This window comes from Miscanthus floridulus, chromosome 12 (assembly GCF_019320115.1).
Source record: "Miscanthus floridulus cultivar M001 chromosome 12, ASM1932011v1, whole genome shotgun sequence".
Lineage (NCBI taxonomy): Eukaryota > Viridiplantae > Streptophyta > Magnoliopsida > Poales > Poaceae > Miscanthus > Miscanthus floridulus.
Genome location: NC_089591.1, coordinates 73796279 through 73813138, shown reverse-complemented (window position 1 = coordinate 73813138; position 16860 = coordinate 73796279). Strand labels below are relative to the sequence as shown.

Below are 16860 nucleotides of genomic sequence, written 5' to 3'. Positions count from 1 at the left end.
GAAAAGCAAATCAGAACCCTAACTCTAACCGAGGATCAAGAAAGAGGAACCGAAACCCTAACCCTAATTCCAATCCCCGTCCCCAAATCGGATCAGATCCGAGTAGAAAAGAAGAAATACAGAAGGGGAAAAGGGGAAGAAGGAAACCCAGAAGGACTACCTCGCCGTTGTGCAGAACAGCGCGCGGGGAAAAGAGGGTCGGGCCGGGGGCTCTCCTCGCCGGGCTCCGACCAAAGGGGCACCGCGGCCAGGCCACTCGACGACGGCGCGCTCACCCGCTGGGGAGCGCGCACACCGGCGAGGGGGCCGGCGACGGCGCCGTTGCTCCAAAGCTTCGCCTACTCCTCACTCGGTGGCTGGCTCCGCTGCGCTGCGAAGAGAGAGTGGAGTGAGGCGAAGAGAGAGAGAGGGCCGAAGAGAATGAGGTTAGGGTTTCTCCAGGGGCGCGCGGCGTCGGGTTTTTAGCCTCCCGAAAATGCAGCTCGGCCGTCGGATCCTGATTGACGGCCAGTATTGTTTCGGGCCGAATAAAGCCCAGGCGGGCAAGAGGAATCCCGGCCCAGGCCCAGGTTGCGGCCTGGGCGCGGGGGAGAGGCGCCGCGAGCGCCACGCGCTGCTGCTGCTGCTGGGCCGCACGTGCGGGCAGGCCTTCAGGCCGAGCAGGCTTCAGGCAGGCGCACGTGCGGGCAGGCCTTCGGGCCGAGCAGGCTTCAGGCAGGCTGGATTACTGCTGCTGCAGGCCGGGCCAGAATGAATAGTAAATGATGTTTTGAAGTGTATTTATTTTCAGAAGCATATTTGAATGAATTTTGATCAATTTGAAGATGTAAATTTCTGGTAAAATTGCACCAACGTGTTAAGATTTTCCAGAAAGTAGAAAAGTACAGTAAAATGCTTCTGAAAATGATATAAAGAAATTTTTGTCAAGTTTCCGCTGCAAAATTAAAGATGTTGTCTTCTTATTAAATTCAAACCAACGGGAAAATTTAATTTGAAGAGCAGTTATAGTTATTCAGTAAATGATGAAAAGTTGATCCTCCAGTTAAAATTAGAATCAGCTGGAAAATTTTAATTGGAGGAATAGTCGGTTGATAGTTAAGATAAATTATAATATTGTTATTTTCTGACCAACGTTGATGATAACAATATTATAAGTTTATTTATGAGTTTAAGTTTAAAGTTAAATTATGGTATTGTTATTTTCTGACCAACGTTGATGATAACAATATTATAATTCTATGAGTTTTATGTTTAAAGTTTAAATCTCTGATGAATTTTGCATCAAAGTGACCAATTTTTAGAGAATAGATAAAGTTCAAGGAATGCTCTTAAACTAGATAAATGTATTTTTATGTTTCCGCTGCAATGAAGTTGATTGTCTTCTAATTAAATTCGAACCAACGGGAGAATTTAATTTTGAGGAGCAGTTCTATGTTTTATTCCATTTCTGCCCAACGGTGATGTAGAATTAATGTAGAAAAATGATGTTTTATTCTATTTCTGCCCAACGGTGATATAGAATAGAACATAAAGTTTTCAAAGTTTAATGAGCATTATTGTTGAATATTTTTCAAACAAAAGACCTACATGCTTTCATTCTTGAAGGCAGAAAGAGAAATGAGCTGGGTACTTGTGACTCAGATGATGAAATGCCTAAGGGCAAGTTATGTATGAAAGAATGCCATTGGTTAAGGGACTGTGTTCTCTTTAAAGAATGGCTTCAAAAGAAAAGAAATCTAGGATATTGATCCAAGAAAAGAGATAGATCAATGAGAGTCTTCATTGAGAAATGTCTTTTATGTACTCTCTGTGGAGAAGAATTTATTTTCAGTTTTACTTATGAGAGTTGTAAAAGTCATATACTTAAACATGTGTGTTAAAAGAATATTTGGATTTATTTCTGAATTTGATGATTGAACACGAGCCAATCCTGTCAATTATGTTCGTTCAAAGGAATATCTCGCATGGCGGGAAAAAGTTTGTGATAGTACCTGCATGGCGGGAAAAGGTTGAGAAAATACCCGTATGGCGGGGTAAAGTTGGCATAGTACATATGTTAACCAAGAGATAAGAAAGATATGCAAGTGTGACTTACAGAAGTATTGATAATAATAGACTATGTTGAGTTTTGAAGTGTAATGAGGAAAATGTACTCCCATACGAATTTTGTTTGCATGATGTAATCATGTGGATGAAGTAAGTAATCAAAGTTTCCTCATTCACAAGAGTTCTGAATGTTTCGAAATTGTGGTAGAATAGTTCATACCACATTTCGAGGGGGAGAAATGTAAGATTAATTAAGAAAGACAATTAAGAAAGATACTTTCCCCCATACTTCAGATAATGCAATGCATACTATGCATTGAAGGTAAAAGTGATCTATAAAAGATGAATGTGATCGTTGAGGGAGTAAGACGGTCATAATAATGATACCCCTAAAGTAAAGAAATAGCTAAATTCATAGACTTTTTATAGTTCCGATGGGAAGATAGCATAGTCGGCTAGTATTCATACTGGACGAGATCAGAGTTATCAAGACGGTGCTAAATGCGCCGTATGAGTTTTTTAGCAGATTAAACCCAAAATAAGAAATGTGAAGATACACCATCTTTATAGAAGATGGAGTAATCTGGGGGAGCATGGTATGTAGATACCTAAGGCTTGAATAGAATTGGGATTACATATCCACTACAGTGTTTATTAGAGCAACAAATTGCTTTATACATGCTGATGTTGTATGACATATACAACACCAGATGTTAGCTCTTAAAGAGGATGAATAAGTAAACAAGGATCTTGTGATACAGGAGGCTATAGAACAATTGCCTTTTGGCAATGAAGAGTAACAATAGCCCCATATGAAAGAAGTGCCACGAGACCCTAGAAGGTCTCAAAGAATAAGAAAATCAGATATTTCTGGTGACTAAGAAGTAAAAGTTAAGAAAGAAATTCAAATAGAGAGTGATTCCACCTCATTTGAAGAAGCCATGATAGGCGTTCACTCGTCTAAATGGCAAGAAGCAAAGGAACATGAAATGAAATCGATAAATACCAACGATGTTTGGGACTTAGAAGAAATTCCTAATGGAGCCAAAACAGTAGGCTATAATGGGTCTACAAGGCAAAGGTGACTCCAAAGGGAATATAGAAAGATATCTGAAGGGAATATGGAAAGCGATAAAGCGCCACTTGTGGTGAAATGATTTTCATAAAGAGAAGGAATAGATTATAATGAGCATGCAAGGATTCTTTTAAAATCATAATGGTATTAGTGGCACATTACGATTTACAGTTACATCAGAAGGATGTAAAGACACATTCCTCAATGGGGATTTGTATGGAAAAGATTACATGGCATAACTCAAAAGATTTTGTCGTGGAAGGAAAAGAACGTAAAGGGATGTTGCCTAAAGAAATACATTTATGGATTAAAGTAAGCTTCAAGATAGTGATTCTTGAAGCTCGACAGGACAATAAGAAAGTTTGGGTTTTAAAGAGAATGTAGAGGACAATTGTATTTATGCAAAGTTTAAACATGGGAAATTTATTTTCCTAATCCTGCATGTGGGTAGCACCTTACTCACTAGTAGTGGTGTTAATCTACTGTTGGAGAAGAAGCAGTTCTTATCCTCAAGTTCCAATTAGAATGGTCTTGGTAAAGCATCATTCGTTCCAGGAATTGAAACTTACCGAGATAAAAGGAAAAGGGGTATTAGAACTATCTCAAGTGTATACTTAGAGAAGATTCTAAAGAAATAAAGTATATATGTGAATAAACCTGCGCCTGTTCCTATAGTCAAGGGTAATAGTTTTCGGAACTTTCAATGTTCCAAGAATAAATGTGAGATCGATCAAATGGACGTCCTATATGCTTCAGCTGTTGGAAGCTTACTGAATGCTTATAAGCAAGAACTTACCCTTACACAGTTTATGTATCTGGGATGTTTTTGGCAGAAGTCCAGTCCAGATATAGATCACTGGAATGGAGTTGAGAATGTTTTGCAATTGTGCAAAGATTTATAGGCCTCATGGTGAGTGAGAAAGAATAAGTACTCTCAAATAGTTGTTGGTACAAATGTTATATTTTGGCGAGATGTTTAGTGAAACCCACATAGTAGCTAACACTCGCAGTTGGAGTTTCATTGTGGAAAAGCTCCAAAGAAACAATTATGATGTCATCAAAGATGCATACCCATGGTATAGCTTGTTATGAGGCTTAAGGACAGGCGAAATGGTTAAAAGAACTTACACCCGGAATTGATAATGATATTCAACAGCAATAACCATTGAAGTAGTTCGCTCCTATAACAACGGTCAAGTGTGCTGCCAAACACATTGACGTCAAAGTTATACGTTGTGAAGGAGAAAGTCCGGAATCATACTAAAAGTATTGAACATAAAAGTAACAAGCAAGTGCTTGCGGATCCGCGTACAAAAGGCTTACCACCCAGTGTGTTTGGAGAACACACAGTCGACATGGGTTTATGGTATAGCCTATGATTTCCGGACAATAAAGGGCCCAAAGTTAAAGAATCTGTTTCAGAACAGAGACGTGTATTGTAGCTGTTAAGTCTATCGGCGATTGACCGTGACGATGAAGCATGCTCTATGCACTAATCCGTGATGGAACAAATAAAAGTGAAAGGGATTAAAGTCAAAGTTTAAAGTTAAAGTATGAGTTGAGATCAAGGGGGAGAATGTTAGAATTGATCTCATCCGTCTTGACCCAACGGTCGAGACGGACCCCTTGACCACGTCCTGATCGGGGACGTCCAGCCATCTAGTGGCTAGTGGGCCCCCGTCGCACAGTGCCTATAAAGAGGAGGTGGGGCAAACGGCTCTGTGTACGAGGTTCACCGCCGCCACAGCCCCACGGTCCTAACCCTAATCCGATCCAGAGGGTGGCACTGCCAGCGGCGGGAAGCGCCACTGCCTTTACCACCACCGCCGGTCTCCACCGCTACTTCATCGCCCGTCGCTGCCCTAGCGCAGATCATCACCGGGGAACTAGCCGAAGACAGGGAACTCCTCCAACCCCTCCGACGGTCAGACGTTCCCACATTTCCCTTTCTCTCTCTGTTTCCTACTCCCTCTGAATCTCTAAGTCACTAATTGTCCCAAATAGAAAAGAACTCACCCACTGGATCCACTACTAGATGATCCAAACGTGTTAACAAATCTTTGTCCCAAGCTATCAGCACACCCCCTCTAGTTGCATCCACAGGCAGAAACTCAAAACTGCCACTGTATCTAGGACCCAAGAATTCCATAGCAAGAAAGCAGTCCACAGCTTGCAACTTCGTTTCCTGGAGACAGATAATTGTTGGCTTGGACTGCTGTATCAGTAATTTCAGTTCCTCTCTTCTTGCCGCGCTGTTCAGCCCGCGCACATTCCAGGTAAAAAACTTCAGATCACTTTCATTCATTGCAGAAACCAAGCCACAACAGAAACAAGGACATTGCCAGCAAACCGTTAATCCATTCAGCTACTGAAAACACATCACACGGCACACCATCCACTGCTACATTGCAGGAGAATGTTGATATACCTACCAGAGTATATCCGGCAATCCTAGAGATGGTTAATTTAGTACTGAGTTAGTAGAAAAAGAGGAGAATATATGCTTAAGGGAGTTTTCAATTTGGAGGGAGGGGGCACATGCATGACCCCCTTTTAGTCTACATTGAGCTCTTCCAGTGCTTGTGAGTGAGAAACTCATCCTACGTAGAGTGCACCCTGTTATAGGTCTAACCTTTGACCGAGCTCTAAGAAATACTATACATCATGTTTTCTTAAAGACGAAATATTTGGCAGGTGCTACGAGATGTTGAATATCATAAAGCTAATGAAAGAACATAATTTAGATGACGTGTGGCGATACTGCCTATTGTTGGTAGAGGAGTTAGGAAGACAACAATTGCTCAATTTGCATTCAGTTACAATGATTTAGATGTGAAAGATTTGTTTGATCAGAAGATATGGGTCTCGGTGCCTAGCAACTCCGGAGTACCATAATGAAGTTCCTTATCCTCTCTTTTCTATTTCAAAGAGACAGAGAGGGAGAGAAAACATAGGGAGAAGAAGATGTCGATGTTTGGGAATGGCCTCTGGCCAAAATATTAAAACATACTGTAGTACTAGTATTTATAATACTCAATGAACATTATTAAAATAATCATGCTATATACTCCCTTCGGGAAGCTTTCTAGGCATTCTCATGTTTTTGAGAAAGACTACAACTTATTTCAAGGTGTTTGCGTAGCGCCATAGCCTATCTCCGAAGCGATAGTATTGGCAGCCTATGTGCACAACTGGTTTTGTTGCATGCAACGCTTCGCTTTTGCTAGCCTTTCTTTTGCTGAAGCGCATGCATGCATGCACAAGGAAACTCAGCCAATCGTGAAGCACGTTTTGGCTTGCGAGAGGTGCAGTTAATCAAGTCTCAAAAAAAATCTACAGTTAAAATCACGTGCAGACTCTGGAGGGAGTATTTTTATAGTATAAACCTATTTGAATATATGAATATTAACTTTGTTTTTTACAAAACTAGTTAAATTTAAAATCAATTGACTCTTCGAAACGAGAAATGTGAAACTGGTTAAAGTCTATTTTGGAACGGAAGGAGTGTCGTGAAGTGCCTCCAAAAAGGACACTTGTGGCCGGAGGTGAGCATCAGGTGTCCGTGCCAGTTCCACCACCGCTGGGCTGGGCCCTCTGCAACTGTGGTCATGTGGTGTGGGAAGAATGGCTGAAGTGGGTTTAGGGCCAATTGGAGTCTCCCAATGGGCTTTGCCTCCGATAAGCCCTATCTCAACTCTCGTCATCTGACTGACCACCACAACTTCCTCCGCCGGCGCCAGAGAGAGAGAGGAGGCCAGCGCTGCGCGAATTGTCACATCGTATCGGTCACGTTCGTACGTTACGTGCGGCCTTCGGATCCGGTTCGGTCCCTTCCGGGTTCCGGCGCCGCCGATGCCACCCTTGTTCAGGCTCCTCAAGTGATCCGTTCGCTAATCTAAAACTTTACGAAAATTGACTGAAAAATATTATTTCGGCTAAATTATTATGAGAAAAAAATATTATTCCAGCTGAAAAAAGAAACCGAACAAATTGAATATAGGTAAGCCGAACAGGGCCGTAGCAGGTGAGGCGGCGAACTGGCAATTTTAACTCGTGTGGTGTGGTGCTGAGACGGGCCGGCCGGCGCCATGTGCGGGGGCGCAGGCGGCACTTGTGAAGCGTTGGCCGGCAGCCCGGCACCGACGCAGGCTCGGCGGCCAGGCGGAGAGGCGAGACAGGGACGGTGGTGACCACTGACCTCCTCCCCATGATCCGTGCGGCGGTGCCTCGGGCGTGATCGTCTCGTCGTCTCACGGCCACGTCAGGATGACGACGCGGTCGTGGACTCGTGGTAGCGTGATGAGGAGGGGCACGATCGATGCTCGCGGCGCCCGGGCGGTGGATGGATCTCCGCCGCGAATCAGCATCGCGCTCGCACGGAGATGTCGCTTTCATTCATGCAGGTGAAGGAATTCGGACTGGGGGTAACTCTGCTTGCTGGCGCAGAGGATGCTCATGGCACACGGGTACTCCTGTTGCCACTTTGACGTCTGCACAGGACTGCACAATGACACCACAGCAGCTTGTCAAAATTCGCTCCAACCGCAGAGGCCGAGGTCGAGGATGCATGCCTATCCGATAACGTACATCCTGAGAAAGCTGACTTGTCTTGCCTGACCACCAATCTCAGACGTGCTCTGGGGGTGCAAGCCAGCGAAAAAAGCCATGATACACACAACTGCAGTGCAAATCCGTTCTCTCAACTTTCTTGCCATGCTGTGTATGTTCTTGCACCCACTGCCTGGTGCGATTTAGCGCGCTCTCATACTACAACACCAGATCATAATGTTACTCGTCGATTCACTATGTGACCGGCTGCGGAAGCAGCGTTTTATAATTTCAGTTTAAAACCGAGGGCATCTGAAATTTCTGGAATTAGAAAATCCATAATATTTTCTAATTTCATTTAAAAACCGAGGGCATCTGAAGTTTGCTTTCAATCTGAAATTTCTGGAATTAGAAAATGCCTTTTTTTTAGAATCAAATCCTTTTTTTCTTTAAAAAAAACTGTTTGCTCAAATCGTGTTTCCGGCCCGAGATTCTTTCCCTCCGAGGCTTAGGCCGTGTGGCCCAAACGGCCAGCCAGGCCCGCACGCATGACGCATCGTCCAGACTCCAGAGCAAAGTCAGCAAACACGCTACCACTACCACCGCCCTACCCTCACCCCTTGTGTCTCTGCCACATTGGGCCCGCAGGTCAGGCTCTGTTCCCCTCAGTCCCCTCCGTTGTCCGTTGCAGAGCTGCCGAGCTGAGAGCTCCCCAGCTCCGAACTCATCTCGCCGCCACGGGTATCCATCGCGCGCACAAAGCCTCTGTAATAGAATTATTTTAAAATAATAATTACAAATATAGCATCTGAATTGTGAGAATTGTAAATATAGTATCCCCTATCGGCAACTGGAGGGTTAAAATAATAATTACAAATATAGCATCTGAATCGTGAGAGTTGTGAATATAGAACCCCCCCTATCGGCAATTGGAGAGCCGACAGGACCCCGGCCGATTGTTCTGCCGGACCGTGGAGAAATCGGCCTTCCGTGAGCCGACAGGACACAAAATATCTACATAGCACACCTCCCACGCTAACACTTCACAATGTCTGGAGCATTACACACAATACGCAGCATGCTCGGTTTCAGGTTGAGCCTGACCACAAACAGCACAACAGCCAGTTCAGAATTTGAAATCCCTTGCGACTGCAATCCCCGCAAGTCCTGCAAGGCAGCTCATTTGAGCTGAGCAAACTAGCTCTTCACAGGCAGAAACATTCAGAGGCCTCAAACTCAAAGGATCAATAAGATGCTGCCGAAACAAATTTAGGATAAAAAATAGCAGCTATTGTACTTGAGGACCAAAATGTACACCATGGAAAAGCTACCAAAGTCCAAATACAACATGAGACGAACTGGCACTGATATGGTGTGCCGATTCACTGTCGACGGCCAAACGTTTCATTACAGACGTACCACAGAATTATTAGCCGATGAATGCCACGAGCGTGCAATAATGGTTTATAGTACATCCAGTGGAGTATACCAGCCTTTTGCATATGGATCCTTGGCACCAAAAAAACAGAATACAGTATGAGCAAAAAAAGTATTTACAAACACACGATAGAACCATGTACTACTGATGTATGCGTGTGCCTCCTGATATAAAAATATAAAAGGAAAACCGAGAGCAATTGAGGCTTATTATGTATTCATATGGTTCTATCAACAAATCGGCTGTCAAGTGAAGCACGCGAGGTGAAAAACTAGCTACAGAATCCTGCCCTATGTGAAGCTGGGCAGGCGCAGTCACCGCTTCTTTTTTGCCCTACTCGTGCCTCGTTTGGCCGCAGTTTTGGCTTTCACTTTAGCAGCACCTCGTTTGGTTCCAGATGAACCTTTCTTCTTGTACCTGCCGAATCCCCTGCCACTTTCCTGTAAGGCACATTGAGACGGTGTTACCAGTAAGCAGTGAAAGAAACATCAGTTCTTCAAAGACCATCCTGTCATCAATTTTTATACTCTCAAAGACCATCAGTTCTGTCATCGATTTTTAAAAGATCCTAAGAAAGTTTGGTTGAGGTAATGGTCATGGCGAAATAGCAATGCCAGCTACAAATGATGGATACAATCATGCCAAGTGCATTCTTAATAATTCAAATCCCTAATCGAACATATCATTGCAGGTAACATATACATAATTGTAAGCACGGGATATTTAATTTTCAGTAAGTCCATTACCTAGTACCAGTTTGTCAACATGAATAAAAGCACAAATCACAGGAAACGATAAGCATCACAATACCTTTTTATATTGTCGATAGGCATCGCGGCCAGTCAACTCTTGCCCATTTTTTGAGACATAAACCTGTAGCAAAAGTTCAATGAAGCAAAATTATGATTGAATATGTTTTCTTCAAGAAGGGGATAAACGAATAATCTTGAAAAACTTTGAAATGCAAGCTAATATGCATCTTGGAAGTATAGCCATACCTTCCTCCCACTGTCATCAGTAAACCAATGGCCAGAGCCAGAATGGGATCCACTGGCATGCACCCTTCTTTTAATAGCATCAGTTGGAACTGACATTCTCCCAGGAGTCACCCAGTCATCGTTAGCAGCTGCACTCGAGATGAATTGCCTCCTGCATTAAGAAAATGTCAGAGTTTAAACGAATTAGCAAATGGCATTACTGGAATGATTAAAAAGCAATGTCCATGATGTGCACCTGCAGAGACTTTCTGCTCTGTTTTGCTCATTTCCTCTGGTACTTCCTGCCCCAATAGGAACAAAATATTGCAGCGTGTTCCGGAACAAATTACCCACCCTTGGGTCAGGGTGGAACAGATAATGCATAGCAGGAGGACCATCATCTAGTTCAGCTCCACTTGAAGACGTTTGATGCTGGAAATGCCCAGAGTTCTTAGGTTGAGAAACCTTGTAATGAGTGTTGCCTTCTTTCTGCTGAGAAAATCCTGCATCTTTTGGGGATTTGAAGTATTCATTACAGAACTCATCCAAGGCAGGTGTTGCCCAATTGTCATTCATCATAGCTCCACTCTTCAGCACAGTACTGCTCCCTTGGGGCTTCCTGTTTTGCTGCAGGGTCTTTGCTTTATTTTGATTGTGGTCATCATCTGCATCAGTGTCAGAATCAAGCAAATAGATTTTCCTCATCGGGCTTACTGTTATCTTAGGAAGTAGTTTCTTTGTGCAGCTTTCTTCCAAAGATATTGAAGCAGAAGTATTTGGTGTTTGTGTAAATTTTGATCTATTTGCTTTGGTTGCTGACTGAGTCATAAAGACACCACGGTTAAGCAGAGAGAATTTTGAGTTGCTGGAAGTGCTGCAACTACCAACAGATGGTGGCACATCTGCAAGTAAAGATGAAAACCCAATGATGCACACAAAAATCAAAATGTCCTTAAAGATTGTAACAAAACAACCAGCTACAGACTAAGTCCACAATCGACCAGTCATGGTAATTTTTGCAGAAGACAAAATAATAGAAATACATAGGCAAGAGAAAATTGGGATTTTGCCATTATCAAACGTGGGCTTCACTCATTTGCCATCCCGCAAAAGAGATTCGCTACTTTGCCATTATCAAACTTGGCGCACCCGCTAAAATGCCCTGGGACTGAATTATTCCAAATTTTAATTATTCTTTTATTCTCTCCATACTTTCATTCCCGTTTTACCAACACATTAGGACTAGCTTCAACAATTGACTTGAAAGAGATTAGGCACGATTAGTGTAGATGTGGTGCTAATCTAACTGTGCCACATTTTTTTCTCTACTAGGCTCGATGGAGAGCCTCAGCTTAGCTTAGCAGTGGTAGAACCTCCTGCACAGCAGCTGTAGGCACCTCTTGTTGATTGGGATACGCTGCGCATTGAAGAAAGTCAAGATGAAAAGGTTAGAATAGAGATTGTTGATGATGAGGTGATGTATGAATTGTTGAGGTTTAGGGCTGAGGATGAGGAGGCTGATAAGGCAAGGGAGGCAGCCAAGAAAGGTTGCGCTGAACAGAATGGTGATACTTGGGAAGTTGATACAACTGGGGCAGCCATTGTTGTTGATGACTATTTACCAGGGGAGAAGACTGTGGTTCATGACCCAAATCGCCCTAGTATGGATCTTGGCACAATGTACCCTAACATGGAGTTTAGATTGGCTGTGAGACAATCTGCTATAAATGAAGAGTTTGAACTACACATTGTCAAAACAGACCCATCTAGATACATTGCTGATTGCAAAGCAGAAGATTGTCCTTGGCATCTTGTTAGGCATAGGCAGCCTGATGGGAGCACCGTAATTGACTAATGGTACTAACTTGGATTTTGTGCTCCGTTAATTTTTTCCTTCAATAACTTGAGCCTACCAATGTATTTTGTCCTTCAATATTGTTCGCATTCACTAATTTTTTTTTCTGCAGGCAGTGGCGGAGCATGCTAGTAAATCGAGGTGGGGCAATTCAAGTTGCTATGCTGGGCTGCAGCTACATACGAATGTTACTGGATAGCTTGTTTTTTAGTTGGGTCACATACAAATGCTATCTTCACCTCCAGCTACATATGAATGCTACTGGATAGCATGTTTTCTTTAGTTGGGCCACCTAAGACAGCATATTGGGTCACCTAAGACAAAGCCCACCAAGGCATACCCCTTCATCAGCTTCGCTTCAACTGAAACAGCGCTGTTTATCTTCTCCGACGCTCTCAACAACAGCCACCATGAGATGCAGTTCTTGAGGTTAGCGAAGCTATGCGCGCAGAGCAGGGGAGGGGGGCGCAAGAGCCCAGTTTCGCCTCCACTAGGCTCCGCCCGTCTGCAGGTGACAAAGGTTATTGGTGATCACACATGTACATCAAGTGCTAGGAGGAAGACTAACATACCAATCAGTGCCTGGGTTGTTACAAAGGCAGTACATCACCTTAGAAAGAAAACAACTATGGGCACTAAGGAACTGCAAACCACTTTACAGGATGAGCAGAAGTGTCAGATTCCTTCTGAAACTGTTTGGAAGGGTAGGCAAATTGCTTTAAGAGAATTGTATGGCAAATGGGAAGAGAGCTTTCAGCTGCTCAATAGGAGGGCAGAGGTCCTCAAGAGGTCGCCAGGTAGTGTTATTGAGATTGGCATTAAGGAGGTAGAGGGCAAGTTCTATTTCCATAGATTTTTTTTGGTGCAATAAAACCTTGCATTAAAAGTTTCTTAGAGGGATGCAAGCCATACCTTATCATAGACTCTACTGCACTCAATGGTAGATGGAATGGTCATTTAGCTGCAGCTTGTGGTATAGATGGTCACAACTGGATGTACCCGGGTGCTTTTGGCTTCATAGATGGTGAAACAACAGATAACTGGACTTGGTTTATGACTCAGTTGCATAAGGCCATAGGAGATCTTCCTGTTTTAGCTGTTTCCTCAGATGCATGCAAAGGTCTGGAAAATGCAGTTAAGAAAGTGTTTCCAATGGCAGAACATAGGGAGTGCTTTAGACATCTAATGAATAACTTCAATAAAAAGTTTGGTGGTGATGTGTTCTCTAAGATGTATGCTGCAGCTAGAGCTTATAGACAAGAAGTTTTCCAGTATTTTTCAAGTCAATTGTTGAAGCTAGTCCTGATGTGTTGGTAAAACGGGAATGAAAGTATGGAGAGAATACAAAGAATAATTAAAATTTAGAATAATTCAGTCCCGCGGCATTCTAGCGGGTGTGCCAAGTTTGATAATGGTAAAGTAGTGAATCCCTTTTGCGGGATGGCAAACGAGCAAAGCCCACGTTTGATAATGGCAAAATCTCAATTTTCTCCTAGGCAAACCGCATGACTGAATGCAGTATTATAAGCACAAGAGAAATGAATGCAAAATATTAGAAGTTGAAATTAGCATACCGCTCAGGCACTCACCTCGAACCGGTTGGTCCTCGTCTGTTGTCCAATCCTCGATCTCGTCTTCCCAACTCCCAACCGTGGCTCTTGCTGCATTTTCACTCATTACTGGAGAGGCTTCCACCGTGGGTTGTCCTGGCACCTTCAGAGGAGGCGGTGATGGCGCCAGATGTGGTGGCGCAGGGCCCTTCCGCAGCCGCTTGAGTTGAGTCACTTCAGGCAGTGTTGGCTCTGGTTGTCGGTCACCAGCGAGGAAGAAGTCGCCGTCCTCATCTTCGATACTGAGCGACGAGGGGACCCGAGGTGCAGCCTGTGTCTTCGGTTGCTCGTGGTGCTGGCCGCCAGCTAGGGAGTTGTCGTCGTCATCGCTGATTATAAGGGAGGAAGACGGCGCCTCACAGTGAAGCACCTGGGGAATTGGCGCCGGATGAGCTGGCGCAGGGCCCTTTCGCAGCCGCTTGAACCGATTGGTCTCCGCCGGCGGTGGCAGGGAATCCGTTTCTAGCGTGTCGCGCTCCACTCGGACCGGCCGCTTGCAACCGGCGAGGACGAAGTCATCTTCAGTGCCGGTCGAAGAGGGAGCTCCGGGCGCCACCTGCGGCCGCGCCTGCTCGCGGCGCTGGTCGGCAGCGAGGATGTCACAGTAGCCGTCTTCGTCGTCGACTTCGAAGCCCAGTGAGAACGACGGAGGATCGGGCGCCGCGAACCGATTGGTCTCCGACCGCGGCGGCGGCAGGGGGTCTGGGTCTTGCCTGTGACGCTCCACTCGGACCGGCCGCCTGCCACCGGCGAGGACGAAGCCATCCTCCTTATCATCATCATCTGCAGCGCCGGTCGAAGAGGGAGCTCCGGGCGCCACCGGGGGCCGCGCCTGCTCGCAGCGCTGGTCGGCAGCGAGTATGTCACCATCGCCGTCTTCGTCGTCGAAGCCCAGGGAGAACGACGGCGGATCGGGCGCCGTGTACCCCCGAGCGTGCTCCTTCCGGCGGCCACCCGCCTGAATGCGGGGCTCCTCCACGACGTCGTCGTCGAAGCCCAGCGAGAACGACGGCGGGTCGGGCGCCGTGGACCCCCGCGCGTGCCCCTTCTGGCGGTCACCCGCCCGAATGCGGGGCTCCTCCACGACGTCGTCGTCGATCCCCAGAGAGAACGACGGCGGGTCGGGGGCCTCGTACCCTCGCGGCTGCTCGCGCCGGTCGCTCCCGGCAGGGGGGTCATCGTCGTCGTCCCAGTCGAAACCCAGCGAGAATGAGGGAGCCGAGAAGTCCATCCCGGCGGGCGGCGGGGTCGCGGATTTGGGAGAGAGAAATGGGATCGAAATGGTCTGGAGATTGGCGGGAGAGCTATGGTTTTGTAATATTTGTGGAGGGAATCGGGAGGTTTCGAATGGATTTTTGGCGGGGGTTGGACTTGGGCCCGGGGCCGGTGAGGTGAGGTGGTGCGGCGCCGCGGCTCCGGCGAGACGAAAGGGGGTGGCTGGTGTGCGGCAGAAGACGGCGAGACGACCGGACGCGCTGCGCGTGCGCGCGGCCTCTCGTGATTGGGCTGCATTTGGCCCACTTGCTATCTCAATGCAAGTAGAGGCGAAACGAGGTTTTGGGCCGACATCTACCAAAATCTTATAGTTATGGGCTGATTGGCTTAGTGAGTTCTTTCCTTTTTCTTTTCTTGGATGCTATTTTTTGTTTTTTTGGGAAAATGATATTTTCATATAGAAATGTATTAGGTTTTTAGCAGATAGAAACATATTATAGGTTAGTAGTTGTGCCCAAACTGCCAATCCAAACTTGTTCAGTTCTCTAAAATTCTGTTGTACTGTTCTGTACAGGCAGTCGTCTCACCCTCTAGAGTTTTTTTTTTCTAGCTTTTTACCATAATGGTCTTGAAAAAATACCTCTTCCTTTCGTAGCTCATTTTTTAAAACTTACCTGGCCTCAAAACGAAATTTCCTTCCTTCTATGGCCTTACAGCACCATACAAAAAAGCTCTTTTTTTCTTCTAAAAAGCAGAGTTGTGTTATTACGGTGTATAATGTTTTTTTTATGCTGCATTTCTATATATGTATCCCGTTCTTATAATAATCCAAGGCTTAGAGAATCTCCAAGAGTACCCTATTTCCCTTTCTAATATTTGGTTTTTGGCAAGACGAGAAAAAATTCCTCTCCAACAACTCCTAATCCTTCCTCCTAAAATTTACGCACTTGGGAAATCCTCCCCCGTCACGCATAACTTTACGCGGAGTAGGGGTCACACGGATACGCCTGTGTTCTTCGGCCAATTAAAGGTGGAAGGGCGAAAAAGAATAAAGAGTGTGAAAGGGTTCCACATGCAAATGTACAAGCGAGAAAGAATATATAAAATTGATTAAAATAATTTAGAAATAGTATAAGATTCTTGATGTAAAATTGTCTTCTATATTTTAGGAGTGAATTATTGAAAATTGTTGGAGATGGTCTTCTTTTTTTCTCCCAATATACATTTTTAGGAGTCAGAAAACATGAATTTTTTGGGAGGAAAATTTAGGATACTTTTGGAGATGCTTAGAGCTTAGCTCAGTTTTCTTACATTGTACTACTTTCTTCCCAAAATAAGTGTCATTCTTGTTTCATGAGAAGTCAAATATTTTTAACTTTGATCAAATATATAAAAGAAAAAATTAATATTTATAGTACATAATTAGTATCACTAGATAGATCATTAAATATATTTTTATATAATAAATTTATTTGAAGATACAAATGTTGATAATATTTTTTATAAATCTAGTTAAACTTAAAAAAATTGACAAGCACGAATATCATAGCGACACTTATTCAAGAACTATACTGTCAAGAACTGCATGCATTAGGCAGAAAATATGTAGCCGAGATATTTCTAGGCCATGTGCGTGTCTACATCGATGTTGTGCGACCTACGACGCAAGCTGCTCCTCTCTTCAACAATATTTCAGTAGTATTTTTTAGTCAAGAAATAATATTTTTTTTCAAAAGAAATCAGTATCAGCGTGACCCAAAATTCAGCGAAACGGGCGGATCCAAAGAAGTCATAAACAACCGTCTATAAATCATTATTGACCATACACTCTATCGAAAAACCAATAACGGCTCGTTTACACTCTCTGTACACGCATACATACCTCACGGAGAGGCGGAGTCCTAGGCCATGTGCTGGTCTACACTCTCTATACGATACATACTCTACAGGACGAAAGGGGCCGTCAGTCTGGGCTGATTCGTGACAACTGCACATTAAAAGGTGGACCCCACATAGATTTTTAACTTCAGAATTTGATCATATAATCACATCTTCTAGTACAGATCTAGAATACTTCCATGCACCATTGTTGTACA

The 16860-nt window shown here is 44.4% G+C and overlaps 1 protein-coding gene across 1 annotated transcript; it reads right to left on the bottom strand.

The window, feature by feature from the left end:
• Window positions 1-8983: 8983 nt before the first annotated feature.
• On the bottom strand, window positions 8984-15041 carry LOC136497875 (uncharacterized). Its single transcript, XM_066493755.1, has 5 exons — window positions 13529-15041; window positions 10341-10986; window positions 10106-10256; window positions 9918-9980; window positions 8984-9547 (listed from the first exon to the last, which is right to left on the bottom strand). The coding sequence occupies exons 1-5, from the start codon at window positions 14778-14780 to the stop codon at window positions 9422-9424; spliced, it is 2238 nt and encodes a 745-aa protein (XP_066349852.1). The 5' UTR covers window positions 14781-15041; the 3' UTR covers window positions 8984-9421.
• Window positions 15042-16860: the final 1819 nt, after the last annotated feature.

Bases quoted from the DNA above. Each gene is read 5' to 3' on its own strand.
- LOC136497875 (XM_066493755.1), bottom strand. From the start codon at position 14,780: ATGGACTTCTCGGCTCCCTCATTCTCGCTGGGTTTCGACTGGGACGAC. The intron at 10,987-13,528 runs GTGAGTGCCTGA...CTTTACTTGCAG, and splicing joins CGAGGACCAACCGGTTCGAG to ATGTGCCACCATCTGTTGGT. The intron at 9,548-9,917 runs GTATTGTGATGC...TGTGCCTTACAG, and splicing joins CCTATCGACAATATAAAAAG to GAAAGTGGCAGGGGATTCGG.